The sequence below is a fragment of the Strongyloides ratti genome (genome assembly GCF_001040885.1).
Source record: "Strongyloides ratti genome assembly S_ratti_ED321, chromosome : X".
Classification (NCBI taxonomy): domain Eukaryota; kingdom Metazoa; phylum Nematoda; class Chromadorea; order Rhabditida; family Strongyloididae; genus Strongyloides; species Strongyloides ratti.
The window spans coordinates 3,832,724-3,850,028 of NC_037309.1; the positions used below are offsets into that span (position 1 = coordinate 3,832,724).

Consider the following 17,305-nt stretch of genomic DNA (forward strand, 5'->3'; position numbering starts at 1 on the left):
TTATTTTTAATGAAAAGATTTTAAATATCAATTACTTAGTGGTAAATGTACAAAAGTATTATATATATGTATAAATATAATGTTTATGTGGTTGAAAATATATATAAACTTTTATTATTTTTAATTAAAATAATAGAAGAATCAAAAATATTTTTTCTAATTAAATGTTGATTTACCATTTTTTTTTACAAAACATTACTAATTGTTTAAAATATTTATCATTTTATACTCATAAAATTTAATTTTTTATTTTCTTAATAAATATAATTTTTAAATATATATTACTATGTTGTAATAAATATTATAAAATAAAAATTGATAATATTATATAACATATTAAATATTTCTCTCTGTCTATATATATATTTTTTTTCTTATTTTTAGACAACAATTATAACCTATTAAAAAAAAAATTTAGTTTGTATCAACAATGACTGTAACAACTTATGATAATGCTAATAATATTTTATCACCATCACCTGAAAGAAGAGTAAAATTTTCTATAGAAGATTATGATGAAGAACCTGATTTAAATGAAGATGAAAAAAAAGAAAGAAAAGAAAAATATATAAAATTATGGAAACAAACTGCTCGCAAAGCATTAGATCTTTTAAAAGATCCATGGGCTAAGTATAATATTCATTTACAACCAACAAAAAAAGCTGTAAGATATCGTTATAATGCTATGACAAAAAAATGGAAAAAAGATGAAGTTTTTGTAAAAATGGAAGATAAGGTATGTTAATGGATAATAATTTAAAAAAAAATAGTAATATTTAATATATATATTTTAGCCATTTGCTAATGGTGCAATGCGGGAATGTTTTAGATTAAAAAAAATATCTAATTTTGCTTATGATACTGATTGGAAATTAGCAATGAATTATGTTTGTAAGAGATATATACAAAATGTTGATAGAAATGTTATTTTTGAAGATGTTAAACTTCAAATGGATAGTAAATTATGGGCTGAAGAATTTAATAGACATAATCCACCTAAAAAAGTAATTTTTAATATATATATTTTTTTTTGAATAATAAATTTTATATAGATTGATATTATTCAAATGTCAATATTAGAATTTGTTGAAGAAGAAGGATCACCATTATATCATTTAGAACATTTTATTGAAGGTCAATATATTAAATATAATTCAAATTCTGGTTTTGTTTCTGAAATTATGAGAATGACACCACAAGCATTTAGTCATTTTACATTTGAAAGAAGTGGCCATCAATTAATTGTTGTTGATATTCAAGGTGTTGATGATTTATATACAGATCCACAAATTCATACAGTTACTGGTACAGATTATGGTGATGGTAATTTAGGAACACGAGGTATGGCATTATTTTTTTATTCACATCAATGTAATGAAATATGTTTACTTATGAAATTAACAGAATTTGATTTTTCTATTAGTGAAAAAATGGAAAGATCATCATTTGCCAATGGTTATTTTACTTTATCTGATCCATCAACAAAATTTACAACATTAACACATTCTTCACTTGATAAATGCGAACCATTAGTTAATTTTAAAGAAGATGCTATGGAAAATTTACGTCGAAGGATTTTATCTGTAAATAGTGATAAGCCATTAGATAAAAATTATTCAAGTGAACATTCTGATAAATGTATATGTGATACTTGTATAGAAAAAGATGATTTTTTAATGAATAAAGATGAATATTTAAGAAATAAAGATGATTCTATAATAAGTGAAGATGATAATGATTTATTTGAAAATTGGAATAATAAAAGTGATAATGGTGAAGATTCTAATGAAAGTGATAGTGATTTAAAAAGAAGACGACGATATTATAGTTCTAATAGTCTTGGTTCAGACTCTAAAAATACAGAAGCTGAAAGATTTGCTAGTGCTATAAGAAAATTTTCAAGACCAGCTGGTTTATTAATGCCTAATGTATCAGATGAAATATTAAATGCACTTAAAAATGGTAATTCATTATATGTTCTTGGTCAAGTACACCTTGATATGGCTAGATATTATGAAATTGGAAAATTCTCAGAACTAACACTAGGAAATAGATTATTAAATCCAGATGATAAGGATGTAGAATATTCATTAACACATGATGTTGGTTATAATAAATCAGCAGCCATTTTTCATTTAAATGTAGCCAGAAAATGTGGTGTTTTAGAAGCAATTAAGACGATGGCAGATATAGCATATGATTTACCTCATGATTTATTAAAAGACGTCAAATCCAATGACTTAAAATATGAAGTATTAAAAAATACAGATGATAAGATTGAGTTTGCATTTAAAATGATGGAATTAGCAGCAGAGATGTCTGAAAGAAATGCAATTCATTTTGTAGCTTATTCTTATGAGACTGGTTTAAATTTACCAAATAATAAAAAAATTGATTGGTGTAAGGCAATGTATTGGTATGAAAAAGCATTAGAATATTATGTCATGGATGATTATGATTCTTCAGAGAATAATGTAAATAAAAAAGATATGACATTTGTATGTCCACAATATGAAATATTAGCTAAGATGGGGCAAATGTTAAATGAAGGAGGTTTTGGTTTGGAACGTAATGGTAAGGAAGCTTATAATTTATACACAGAAGCTGCAGAATGTGCTCTTGAAGCAATGAAAGGAAAATTAGCTACAAAATATTATGAATTAGCTGAAATGTGTGAATGTGATGAGTAAAAAGAATATATTTTTTATTTTTAACATAGGACTTTTTAAAGTATTTTTCTACTTGTCATTTTTTTATATATTAATTTAATTCATTTATAATATGGTATTTTCTATGTATTATTATTATTTCTTTATTCGTTTGTTTCAATGCATGTCGCATATTTTAAAAAAAAAAATAAATAAATAAACTGTGTAGTAAAAAATAATTAAAATTATTTAAAATTTTATTTAATATAATTAATACATATATAATTTTTTCTTTTAATATTATTCATTTAATTTATTATATAATATATATATATATATTTGTAAATATTTAAGAAAATTATTATATATAATAAGTTATTTACTAATTGAGGAAGATAATGAAAAATTCAAGAAAAGGTCCTATTTCTCTATACAATATAAATATATTTATTGTTAATATTTTGTTTATTGGAAAGAAAATAAAATATATTTATAGAGATATAAAAATATATATATATATATGTTAGAGAAAGACTGAGAAGGCATAACATAAACTTAGAGGAAGAGTTTTAAATAATATTTCTTCTCTTATTTTTCAGTTATAAATTTTACTTTTATTTGTTAGTCGATAGTATTTGAAAGTGTAAACAAGTTGCTTTTTATAAAGCAAATGTATAAAAATTTCTTTATCTCCTATTTTAGATGCTATGAATAATTTTTTATGTTTTTTTAATACTGATTCTCCTGTTCATAGGCCAGAAGTTGATGGTAAGTATTATTTAATATAATAATATTATTTTATAAAATATTTGTTAAGATGAATATTATGGTGTAGAAAATTGGCAAGATAAATATAGAAGTGCTTTTGCACCAACTGAAGAAGAATTAGAAAGAAAATATTTAACAAGAACAAAAAAATCGTCATCACCAGCTGAGGTATTAATTATAGCATTATCTATTATAGCAATGATCTTAACATTCCCTTTATCTATATTTTTATCAATACGTTTTGTAAGAGATTATGAAAGGATGGTTGTATTAAGATTAGGAAGATTAAAAAAATTATATACTCCTGGTTTTTATATTATTGTTCCATGTATTGATAAATGTTCAAAAGTTGATATGAGAACAAATCCATTAAAAATTGACAAATTTCAGTCAATTACTCTAGATAAGGGTATTATAGAAATTGGTATTATTGCGCAAATATCTGTTGAAGATCCTGTAGCATCTGTTTGTTCATTAAAAAATAATAAAGAATTTATAAGTTCTTTAGTTTATACATATATGTCAAGAAAAGTTATTAAAGAAAAGATATCAGATTTAATGCAGGATTATAGAAGACAAATATTTTCTGATAATGCAAAAACTGAACTTAATAATTTTATTCATAGATACGGTATTGAAATAAAAGAATTAAATATAGAACATTTTGAAGTTGTTAAAAATGGTGAAAATGCCGCAGTATCAGTTTTTAATACAATAATAAAATCTGACTTTGGTAATTCTTTAATGGGTATTTTAAGTAGTCACTTAAAAGATTTAGTTCCAAATGTCAATTTTGATACAACTATTAATAAAAATCCTCCTAATTCAGTTAAAGTAAGAACATCATCAACTGGTGATAGTACAGTTTCTGTATGTTCATCAAATACAACAATAGCAATAAATGAAGAAATTGATATTGTTAGTAAAGTTAAAAAACATATTGATGCATCACTTGTTCATCAAGTTGGAAAATGTTATCAAGTTATGTGTACAGAAGTTGGTAATTTTTATGTTGATTTAACATCCGATTGTGGATATTGTGATTGGGGTATACATCCATCACCAAATGTTATTTTTACATTAAGTAAAGAGTCTTTATTTGATATAATTGAAGGAAATATAACCCCTGTTCAAGCATACTTAAATGGAACTGTTAATATTAAAGGCTCTATGTTTGATGCAATAAAATTAAAGTATCTAGCTGAAAGAGTTTCTGTAATTGTTTAAATTTTTAATAACCATTTTATTGTATATATTTTATCACACATTGATATATTAAAATAATACATACTTAAATAATATTATTTTTTTTTTTTAATATTTTAATATTAATAATATTATATAATTATTTTAAAAGTACAACTGATAATCATATACTTAAAAATAATTTAATGACATTTTACAATTAACTAAACGACAAAAAGAAAATGATAAACAATTATTTAAAGTATATTTATAATTTATTTATGAAAAAATAAAATTTGTCTGTAGTAATTTATTTTAAAATTCCTATACAAATATACTATTATAAAATAAATGAATGAAAATTAAAAACAATTGTAAAAAAAATTTTTTTTTTATGGTTTATTCTGTATTTTTCCAAAAAAAAGTATTAAAATTTTTCCATTTATTACTATCATGATATAAATATTTCATTGATGAAAGTAATGATTTTTGTAATAATTCAGGATGTACCTCAAATAACCATAATACAATACCCCAAATAAATGCACCAAACCATGGAAAAATTTGAGATTGTGGTTCTTGAATAATATTTTTTTTAACAAATAACTTTGATAAACCAAGTATGATACGTGAAAGAAGATAAAGATTAATCTATGATATTAAAAAAAATATATTAAAATGATAAATATCCTTACTTGCATATTTATGTTATTATTTTCTCCGAAAACATAATAACCACCAAGGAAGGCTGCCACAAATGATTGCCAATTTATATTTTCACCAAAAATTTTTTTTAAAAGTATTAAAGTACTTTTATAAATTAAAACAAATTTAGCCAAATTAAATGAATGTTTTTTTGTTAAATCAAAGATACGTTTTATTTTTTGATAAAATCTTTAAAAAAATTTTTAATTTTTTTTTGTTATTATTGAAATAATATATAAGTCATAACTTACGTTCCATTTTGAAAAAGAAATGTCATTACAAAAGCATGAGGTGCTCTAATTTTTACTCCATAAACAATACCATTACGGAATCCTTTAATAACAGTTAAAATAGAATTGTATGATGTTAAATTTTCCAATATTTTATCACCACCATTATTAATATTTTTAAGTAATAAATTAAAATTACAATTTGGTAACATTACTATCACTTTGTTATTTTGTAAATAAATAAAATATTTAATTTTATTATATAAAATAAATTTATATATAAATTTATACAATCAATGACATATAATTTTGGAAAGTTGAAGATACTTTTTTAATTAAGACAGTTAAATGTCTATGTATATATACGAATTTTTAATATTATAAGATTATATTTCTTATCATATAATTTTGTAGTATGTAGTTGTTATTTAAAAAAATGCATCTAAATTATTTTCATAATTACTTTTATAAGTTTTAATTATTAAATATTTTGTTAATTAACTTTTAAATTTTAATTTTAATATACCAATAAGCTTATAATTTTGTTTTCTATTTTTTTTACAATTTTATTTTAAAGATAATTTAAAATAGAAAATATACTGACAAAAATATATAATAGTTTGGTGGAATGAAAATATAAATTTAGATATTAGTTTTCTATATATTTTTGATTAATTAATTTTTATAACATAAACCATATTTTAATTCTTATAACTAAAAATTAATAAAAAAGATGAGGGAAAATTAATAATAAAAAAAAAAGAAAATTTTGAATTTAACAAGATAATATTTCATTTTTGGGCATTTAAATATTATTAAAGAAAATATGTAGCGACAAATTTTTGCATTAAATTTCACATCATTCATTTTATTTTATTTTTTATAATTTGCATCCACATTCATTTACGACAAGTTCATGAATTTGAAATGGAACTATTTTATTTGATGCTTTATCATGAAGGTAAATTGTAAGGAAATTGAAATTTGTTATGGTACATTTATTTGTTTCTTTTTCCCATATTTCTTTTCCTTCAAATATAATTTTCTAAATAAAATAAAATAATCAAAAAAAAAAAGTATTATTAAATATAAATATTTATGTTGAGAAAAAAAAAAAAGAAAATAAAAATATTTTAAAAACATACTTTATTAACATTACAAGTTCCAGAACACATTCCAATATCAATTAAAGTTGGAAATACAGCATTTGGATATATTTTTAAAACATCAAACATATTTGAAGTTTTAACACAATTATTTTTAACTATTTTTGTTGTTTCATTATCAGGATTATCAAGTGGCATAGTATTTATTATTACAATAATCATTGTGATTAAAATCTATAAAATATATTTATATATATTATTAATAGAAAAATTATTTAAAAAAAATAATAATAAACTTACTATAAAAAAATTTGATAAAAAATTAACCATTTTAGAAATTTATTATGTTATATATTATTAATATATATATGAATGTTTAAATCTATCAATTAGAAAGTATTTTTATATGGGACCTTGATAGATTAAATTTCATTTTGATCTTCTCGTTGACAGACAAAAAGAGGTGTATTCTTACTAATTTATATACAATGATATATAGACAATTAATTATTGTTTTAAACAAATTTTGCAAATTTTTTTGATTGTTTTATTTGATGTAAGTGCATTTAATAAGTATGCAAGTAATTAACATTGTGAAGTATAATATAATATCTTAAGAAAAGTATGTTGTAATAAATATATTCCATAATATCGTGATATTGTCTATACTTAATAATGTTTCTTTAGATAGATTTTTTCTAAAGTAAAGTTTAATTAAATAATGCCATCTGGTGACGATAAGCAGAAAATGTTAATAATATATTTTGTAAAAGATGAAATTCTACTATTATTACAATCTATATAGATTATGTTTAAACTTTATTTTGATGAAAGAATAATTTATAATTAGAAAAGTAATTTAAAATGTCTGCTATAATAACTAAATGTACATCTTATATATTATTATTCTTTTAGAAAATGATTTATTATTATTATGGTTATAAAAAAAAACACAATAGTAAGGGGGTTTTTCCTAACAAAGAGGAAATATATACTTTGATTTTAAAAATGAAAAATTTTATTATAATTATAATATAATTTTTAAAGTAAAAATAAATAATCAAAATATATTTTATCAGAATTGAATGCTGTTCTATGATGAGATATTAGATAATAATAAATTATTTCTTTGATTAGATAAAAATGTTTAATAATGTTGTAAAGTTTAATAAATTATTTATTGTTCATTATTTGTTGTTTTTGTTTAAAAGATAAACAACAAAAAATTAGAAAATTTATAAATATCTACTGAAATTAAATTTATTTATCCACATAAAATATATGAAAATTAATGATATTTTTAAACATAAAATTATTGTAATATTAATTAATTTTAAAAGATTTCATCAAATAAAACTTTGATGTTTTATAAGTGTAGTTTAATCATTGTATTAAAAGAATATTTCAATAAGTTTACATTTTATTTTAAATATTTTTAAAGTCATTTATTATTGTAAAAGAAAAAAGTATTTTCTTTGCTTAAACTTTAATTTAATTAAAATTTCTTTTTTAATTGTTTTATTTAAATTTAACAGTACTTTCTTTATTATTTCTAAAAATAGAAATTCTTCTTGTCTAATCAACAAAATACAAAAAGTAAATTTTTTAAAATAACAAGACTTAACTTAATTTCTTAACTTTCAAAAAGAAATTTTTTTTAAATGACATAATAATGTTGAATATAATTTTTCTAATTTTAACAAAATAACTTTTTAAGAAAAATTTGCAACTAATACTTTAATTTGTAAGGAATCTAATTTTAAGAATAATAATACTTGTAAGAAAAAAACACTTTGCAAATAACATTTAAAATTATCAATATCATTTATCTTTTACAATTGATTAAATTTTTCTTTCAAAAAAATTACAATTATTTCGAAAAAATGATAACAAATATTTTTATTAGATGCTAAAAAATTCTAAGTTGTTTTTTATTCAAAATTTTGATGTCTACAATATTATCTATTCTATCTAAATTTTTATAATATTCATATGAATAACATTATTCGATTTTAAAATTTTATATATATTATATTCTATCCTTTTTTTTACAATATTAACAATAGTAGCTATTTAGCAATGGAACAAAATAAAATTAACTTTTTAATACATGTAAAAAAGATAATACCAAATTCAGGCAATAGAATTATTGGATAATTTAAAGTTGTAAAATTGATTCTTTTCTAATAATATCAAGACCCTTACATATAATAATATAATCATAATACAAAAAATATTAAAAAGAGAAAATAAATTTTTTAGATAAATCATTTGACTTGAATTAGTGATAGTTGTATTAGAAACATTAATTAAAATTATAAAAAAATATAAATTAGTTTAAGTTTTTTTTCTTTTTTTTTTCTATCAAAATTTTCCCTATTTTTCAATTTTATTAAATAAAATTTTAAAAAGTATTTTAAAAAAAAATTAAACAACTAACTAGAATAATAAATATTAAATTTTATTAAAGATTTATAAAAATCTAATAAATACAAATATTTTTTTCAAATGGAATCATATATAATTTAACAGATAATCGTAGGTAATTGAATAGTTTAAACCTAATCTATCATGCTAAGAAAGACAATTATTCATTTTTTCTATTTTATCTGAAACTAGCTTACCAAAAAAGAAATTTTCTACAGAAAGATATTTTTTTCTGGTTGTTATTGATAAGATATTTGCTTTTAAATTTTTTTGACAAATCAATTAATCATTTGCTGCTTTTAGATAATCAAGATAAACAATAATTTCAATATATGACAGAATTATATTAACTCTTAGTTTATCAAATTTATTTTAAGGAAAATTGTTTTACTTATAATGCAGTTAAACTTATAAACAGGGTTTTATATAAATTTATCGTTTATTTAATAAAGATGATGTTTGTCACATTTATTACATCATTTTGAAGCATTTTTCCTTTACCACATTTTCCAAAAAAAAGTTTTATAGTCATTACTTTATCAAATAATAATATAGATTTTCTTTTTTCTTATTCTTCTCCAGTTAATTTTAATTTTTGTATCATGATACTTAGTACTAAATGACATTGAACTTATGAAATTATTTAAAATTTTTTGTATTCTTATTATAATTTTTTAGAACTTATCTAGTTTTTTTTCGTCATTTTGTTTTCCACTTATTAGTTAAATAATTTAAAATAATAGTTAATAAAGAATGAATTATATATAAAAATAAATTAAATTTTTAAAAATTAATATAAACAAATTTATATTTATATACTATTATATTAATATTTGATTTTACAAACAAAGTTAGTATTCAAATAATAAAAAAAGATAATACATAATATTGAAAGGTTTTATTTATATATATAATAAATAAAAATTTCGTACTGTCATCAACCATAGAAACCTTTTAAAACAAATTTAAAAATATATACTTCATTATTAAAAATTTGTTATCATTATAGAATTATTACAACTAAAAAAAGAATAATTTGACTTATCCAATATTATATCATACACTTATGATAATGTTTTTAATAAAAAATTTTATAATAATAAAATATACTACCTTATTTAAACTAATATCAACTTCCTTTTTGAAAAATTTAATTTCCAAAAATACAACAAAATAAAAAGGGATAAACATTTCGATTTTAATGTATGAATTTGTAATGCACTTATATTTATTTATTTTTATATATTTAATGGTATAACCAAGATATATATAAGAATTACTTATGTAGTACAATATCTTATTCATATTAATTTAAAGTTTATTAAAAAAACCTATTAATTTCATTGGCATTACTTAACATCAGTAAACACTTCTTAAGTTATAATTGCAATAATATGCCTGGTGTTTTTATTAATTAGAATTTGATAAAAATAAACTAATAAAATCCATATTTTTTAGTTTTTTTTTAATTATTTTTTAGTGGAATACCATAACAATTTTAGTAATAAAAATATTTTGATTAAATAAATTGTATAAATAAAAAATACATATTATATTTTATTCAAAAAAATAACTGTTGATTAATAAAATGTTTTATTCAATTTTAAGTATACTAAAAAAAAAGAAATTTGATAAAGTATAAGTTAATATTACAAAGCACCGTATAAATAATTTTTTAAAAAAAGCTAAAATCATAACTGAATAGTTATTATTAATTAAAGATAATTATATAAATAATAATCTAGCTTTTTTTATCACACTTTTTTCTTTTGTTACGACTATATATATATATATAATTATTAATAAAAATTATGTTTGTTTTATAAAAACATTTTTCTTTTTTTTTTTAAAATATATTAACTCGGAGAATAAGCCTTATTTACAATAGATGGTGAAATGATATGTGTTGGACTTTGTACTTCATAAGACATTCCACGATCATGATAATATTCAACTTCATTTTTTTCTGGTTCAATTGTATTAAAATTATTTTCTTTTTTATTTGATTTTCGTGTTCTATCAATTTTTCCATACAATGCTTCTAAGGCATCTGTAACATCTTCTTTAGGTTCTGGTATTTCTTTTGCTTGTAATACCTCTTGTGCTGTTTTTCTACTTATTAATTTAACATTATATGGTCTTGGACCAGCATTAATTACATCAATCATATAATCTTTTTCACTTTTAACATTTTCTTTTCCACGATTACAAAAATAACATATAAAACAACATATGAAACATGATAAAAGTAATAAAACAATTGATACAACTAATAATAAATATTCAAAGTTACTAAAAGCAAGTGTAGATGTGTTTGTTAATGTTGAAACTGAATCAATTCCAATACCATAACTATGAATTTCACCTAATTTTTGAATAATATTATTCTTTAATTCATCATCTTCTATTGGTTCCATATTATTTTGATTAATACCATAAATTAATAATTGTGTTTTATTTGATGTTTCTATTGTTTCATTAATATTATTATTTATTTCATTTTTCTCAATTAATTTAATATCCATATTTGTAAGTGTACTAAGTTTTTCTATAATATTTCTTTCATTAACATTATTAATAGTATCATTCATTTCAAGACTAACAATATTAACACCAGGTGATATTTTATATATTATAACATCATTTGTTATATTGTGTACACCATCAGAAGCACCAACTGTTATATGAAATTCATTATCATTCACATTTTTGATACTTCTTTTAAGTTTAATATTTCCAGTATCCTTTTCTATCTCAAAGTAATCTTCATCGAATGATAAATTCCTTTCAATAAAATATTGTATATTATCATTTATATCAGCATCAAAAGCTTTAACATTTCCAATAATTGTTGATTTTTTAACATTCCAATCAATATAAAATACAAAATGAGATTGATTTACAGGTAATTTTTCAAATTTAGGTACATTATCATTTGAATCAAGTACATGAATAACTATTAATGCTTGATAATCTGTTAATCTATTTTTTACATCTAAAAATTAAATTATAATTATTAGTATAAAATTATATTTTAAAAATTTAAAGTTAGAGATCCATAAATTATTTCTTTAAATTTAACTTTTTAAAAGAAATTTAAGACCCTAAACTTTTAAAAGATCCTACTATATTATTACTTACAGTCATCAATAATTTTATTAGATGATGGTTGTCGTTTTCTTCTAGTTTCATTTTCATATTTATTTCTAACTTCAACAATAATATAATGTGTTGTCTTAATTTCATAATCTAATGGTTTTGCAGCAAAAAATTCACCTGTTTTTTGGTCAATAATAAATAAATCTTCACTATCAACAATTGAATAAATAGCATTGTTTTGACAAGTTGAAGTTAACGTTAATAATTTATTAATTCCAGGAACATTTTCTATTATTTCTCCTTGATAAACTTTTGATTCAAATAAACACTTTTTATTTATTCCATTAGAATTTGTTGTAGTAGTTATATGTGTTGGTCTAGGTAAATTACAAGAATCTATTATAACATCAAAAGATGTCATAGCAACATTTCCGCTTAATTTTGATGTAGCATTTACATAACCACCTTTAACATTATCACAATCCTCAATAGTAAGTGAATGAGTAAGATATATTTTACCATTATTTTTATCTATTGTAAAAATATTATTTGGAGAAATTGTATATATATATTCACCAACACCAGCTACCATTTGACCAAATGGTACATCTAATGGATGATTTAATGAAATTTTATAATTATACGATGGTTCATTAAATTGAGGTTCTTCATCACTATTAACAGGAAAAACATCAATTCTTAATTTATAAATAGATGATTGTTTTGGTGTACCATTATCTGTTGCAATAATATCAACAAAATTTGTTTTATTAGCATACTCTAAAGGTTTTAAAAGAATTATATTTCCATTATTTTTATCAATACTAAAGATATTCATACCATGATCATCAATTTCATAAGTTATTTCACCATTTGAATTATTATCTCCATCTATTGCTTTTACAGTACCAATAACTTCTGTTGGTCTTGTTGTACTAAATACTGGTAAAACAATTGGTGTATTTAATTCAAATATTGGTTTGTTATCATTTACATCACGAATTTCTATTGTTACACCAACAGTTTCTTTTATTTTTGGATTTGTTTGATCAATACCTTCAACCATAAATTGTAATTTATCAATTTTTTCTTTATCAACTTCACCTGCTACAATAATATCACCGGTATTTTTTCTTATATGTATTGGAAAATAACTTGTTGGTATTGATGTAAATGTATCATTTATGATAAGATTATATAAAATATTACGACCAGATGATAATAATTCATCTTTGAAATTTGATGGTTTTAATGGAATATATACTCCAGTGTTATAATATCCTTCATTAATTTCTCCATAGTATGAATTATGTTCAAAAATTTTGTTATGTGATGAATTAATGTCATCAGGAAATGGGAAATTTGTTACAACTGGAATTTGAGTAGTTATTGTTTCTGATGTTATTAATAAATCTTCATTTTTTGTTGTAGGATTTTTTTCAATAGTTGATGGTGTAACATCTATTAATGAGATGTCATCTGATGTTGTTGTGGATGAAATTTCACTACTGATTGTTGTAGTAGATGGTTGAATGATAATTCTTCTTTGAGTTGTTGTCTGAATATTTTGAATTTTTATTTCAATTTTAGCTGTTGGTGGATTAATATTTTCTTTTGTCATTTCAATTAAATTAATATTAAATTTTATATTATCAGTATTCCATCCAGTTACTGGAATTCTTTTCATTATAACTTTTCCAGTATCAATATTTGCATCAAATAACATATCATATTCTTTTGGAACAATAGCTAATTTATAATTACTTTTTTTAAAATCATTATTTGTAAAATCTATTTTGCCTATTACTGATCCTCTTTCAGAATTTTTATCAAGATTAAAATAATAATTTGAATTGGCAAATGAAACTAATGGTTTATTTGTTGTTGTGATAAATGTATTTGATGGTGTCATTGATATAATACTTATAGCAGTTGTTTCTATATCATTTATTTTATCTAAAACAATTGTAATATCTTTTTCATTTTTAAATGTTCCACTAACAGCATTAATTTTAATTTCATAAGTATTATTATTGTCATTTTCTGAATTTAAAATCATAAAAACATTTCCATTTTTATCAATTGTAAATATTTTGTCTGGAGAGTTTGACTCAATAGTATATAATATTGGTAGTGTTGGATCAGAAACAATTGTAGCTGTAGCAGAAAATATGGGAATTGTTTGATTGTGATTTGAAGGAATATGTATAATTCTTGGTAAATCTACAATGAATTCTGGAATATATTGTTGTAAGGCATTTGTAAAATTAACAGTTACACTAAGTGTCATAGTTTCTAATTTACTAATAATATTTGTTCCGTTAATATCTAAATGATATAATTTTTGATTAATATCATTTGATATTATTTCTAACTCAGCAGTTGAACCATTATGATGGTTTATTTTAAATAATTCTTTTTCATTTCCTTTTGAAATAGTAAATCTCCATTCTGATAGTGAATTTTCTTCTATTGGCATTGTAATAAGAAGTTTAGTTCCAATAAATCCTGATCCACTTGGTACACTCCAATCAATTGGTTCCATTTCATATAATACTGGTTCTGTACTATTTTTAGATGAAATTCTTTCAAAAGAAACTATCTTTTCAATTTCATTACCATCCTTATCTTTTACAGTTAAAAGTAATTCATATTCTCCTGGTTCTATATTATGAACATCATCTGTTAATGTAATTTTACCTTCATTATCAATATTAACAAAGACTTCTTCACCTTGTGTTTCAAATTGAAAATCTAATAAACCTGGTCCTGTAAAATCATCATCATGAATTGTTACTATACCTAATTGATCACCAGGTACATTATCATCATCAATAGAAAATTTCAATATTTCATCAACAAAAATTGGTGGAAATTCATTGACATCATTTATCTTAATTTGAACTTTGGCAGATGTTGTCTCAGTATTTTGTTTCCCAATGACATTTAAATTAATAACCCCATTACTTTCAGGTCTTAATTTTTCTAAATCAATCAATTTTTTAACAATTAAATTTCCATTTTTATCAATTCCAAATTTGTCATCTGGTTCAACAAAGTATTGTATATTTCTTTCATCATTATTCTCATCATTTGTTATTTTAATTGAACTATTAATAATTGTACCAACAGGTGTATTTTCATTAATAGTAAATCTATAAAGAAGTGATGAAAAGACAGTATCATCAACTTTAATTGTTACACCAACATCACTAAAAAATTGTGGTGACATCATATTTCGAGCTCTAACAACAACAAATACATAACCTTTTTTTCGATATGTATGTACAAATGTTTCATTAACAGTTATCTCACCAGTAACTTCATCAATATTTAAACCTTCAGGTAAATTTTTACTTGGAAACAATGAATATTCAATTGGACTATTAGATAATGTACAATTAAGTTTTGGTAATTTTAATGGAAAATCTCCATTAATAGGTACATGAAATTGATAAGATAATCTTTCAAAAACTGGAAATTTTTCTCTATCTTTCATAACAACAATTTTCATTTGATGTGATGCTGTAAGATAATCATTTTTAATAGATGCTTTCATTTTTAATATATATTCTCCAGGTTGAAGTTTTCTATTTAAAATAAGTTTATCTTGTTCAATTTTAAAATATTTTTTTATTCTATTATCACTTTCAAGAGAAAATGTAATTAATTCATTAAGGCTACTTTTGGCTGAAATTCTAATAATTGGTGAACCAAGAGATTTTTCTGATGATATATAAACTATTTTTGGTAATGGAACAAATTCTAAATAATCTGTTTGATTACTAACAATATGAATAACAACTACTGTTTGACTTTTTCTTTTAAATATAGATGATTGATCTAATGCTTCAACAATTATTTGCATTATTGGACCATCATTTACTGTTAATTCAACAAGTGAACTTATTTTACCATTATCTTTATTTATAATTAATTTTTCTAAATTTTTTTTCATTTGACTATTAGAAGCATTTCCAAATTGATATTTAACAATACCTTCTGGTCCAGGATCTGGGTCAGAAGCATGTACTTGTGCTAAAACAACACCTGCTGGTATAGGGGCTTCTCTATTAATATCATATCTAAATTCATCAAATTCAGGTGCTGTTGGATTTGAACCACCAAGAATAATATTAATTGTTGCTGTTGAGGATAATTGAGGTTCACCATTATCGGAAGCCTCAACATCAAATTGATAGACTAATCTTTTTTCAAATTCTTTTTCTAAATATATTGTTCCAGTTGTATTATCAATTGAAAATATATCTTTATCTTCATTACTTAATATTAATTTATAATTTATTTGACCATTTTTACCAGAGTCAATATCTTTAGCTACAATTGTAACAATTTCACTTCCGGCACTTAAATCCATTGGGACAGTTAAATTATATACATCTTTATCAAATATTGGCTTATTATCATTAACATCAATAATAGTAATAAGAACATCTGCTTCACCACATAATGCTGGTTTACTAACAAGACAACCTAAAATCTTAAGTTCAAATCTAGTTATATCTTCTTCAAAGTCAAATTGTTTTGTTGAATTTATTTCACCTGAATTACCATCAATGACAAAATAATTAGAATTTTCATTTAAAGTTAATATACTATACATTGTTCTATCATTTAACATTTCTTCAGCACGATGATGAGCTTTAACAATTCCAATTCTTCCAGGTAAATTATTTTCTGGAACTTTGATATTATATATAGCTTGTTCAAATCTTGGTGGTAATGTAAAGATATTTCTTGAACTATCCATTCGAACAACAATATCTGTTTTAGCCTAAAAATTTTAAAAAAAATCAAAAATATTATTTTTAATAATTTAAATAAAAATTTTTTTTAATATTTAAATTTTCTAACCATTAAAAGCAGGATCAATAGTAAATATATACACATTTTGTACTTTCTTTTTTCACTATTAACTTAATGATATTTATATCTGTGAAAAATTTCACTTATATAACTTTTTTTTTTTAACTTTTCCAATATATATTTATAATATATATATACAATATAAGTAATAATGATAAAAAAAAAGATTTTTTTTTTTGAATAATAGACAGTGATTACATAAGATAATTCTTTAATAATATATTTTCATAAAATTTTATTTTAAAAGTTA

At 21.0% G+C, this 17,305-nt stretch overlaps 5 protein-coding genes across 5 annotated transcripts; 2 read left to right on the forward strand and 3 right to left on the reverse strand.

The window, feature by feature from the left end:
* Positions 1 to 430: 430 nt before the first annotated feature.
* SRAE_X000082100 (Eukaryotic elongation factor 2 kinase) lies at positions 431 to 2,690 on the forward strand (the record flags this gene model as incomplete). Its single annotated transcript, XM_024645211.1, has 3 exons — positions 431 to 736; positions 795 to 1,004; positions 1,053 to 2,690. The coding sequence occupies 3 exons, from the start codon at positions 431 to 433 to the stop codon at positions 2,688 to 2,690; spliced, it is 2,154 nt and encodes a 717-aa protein (XP_024510692.1).
* A 665-nt stretch (positions 2,691 to 3,355) lies between these two features.
* On the forward strand, positions 3,356 to 4,643 carry SRAE_X000082200 (Stomatin-like protein 1; the record flags this gene model as incomplete). The annotated part of the gene is made up of 3 exons (XM_024645212.1): positions 3,356 to 3,416; positions 3,466 to 4,149; positions 4,195 to 4,643. The coding sequence occupies 3 exons, from the start codon at positions 3,356 to 3,358 to the stop codon at positions 4,641 to 4,643; spliced, it is 1,194 nt and encodes a 397-aa protein (XP_024510693.1).
* Positions 4,644 to 5,000: 357 nt separating this feature from the next.
* On the reverse strand, positions 5,001 to 5,748 carry SRAE_X000082300 (Peroxisomal membrane protein 4; the record flags this gene model as incomplete). Its single annotated transcript, XM_024645213.1, has 3 exons — positions 5,001 to 5,252; positions 5,297 to 5,495; positions 5,558 to 5,748. 3 exons carry the CDS (start codon positions 5,746 to 5,748, stop codon positions 5,001 to 5,003), a joined length of 642 nt encoding a protein of 213 aa, XP_024510694.1.
* Positions 5,749 to 6,416: 668 nt separating this feature from the next.
* SRAE_X000082400 (Hypothetical protein) lies at positions 6,417 to 6,972 on the reverse strand (the record flags this gene model as incomplete). The annotated part of the gene is made up of 3 exons (XM_024645214.1): positions 6,417 to 6,581; positions 6,682 to 6,876; positions 6,943 to 6,972. The coding sequence occupies 3 exons, from the start codon at positions 6,970 to 6,972 to the stop codon at positions 6,417 to 6,419; spliced, it is 390 nt and encodes a 129-aa protein (XP_024510695.1).
* A 3,953-nt stretch (positions 6,973 to 10,925) lies between these two features.
* Positions 10,926 to 17,079, reverse strand: SRAE_X000082500 (DE-cadherin; the record flags this gene model as incomplete). Its single annotated transcript, XM_024645215.1, has 3 exons — positions 10,926 to 12,064; positions 12,211 to 16,963; positions 17,044 to 17,079. The coding sequence occupies 3 exons, from the start codon at positions 17,077 to 17,079 to the stop codon at positions 10,926 to 10,928; spliced, it is 5,928 nt and encodes a 1,975-aa protein (XP_024510696.1).
* Between the last annotated feature and the right edge of the window lie 226 nt (positions 17,080 to 17,305).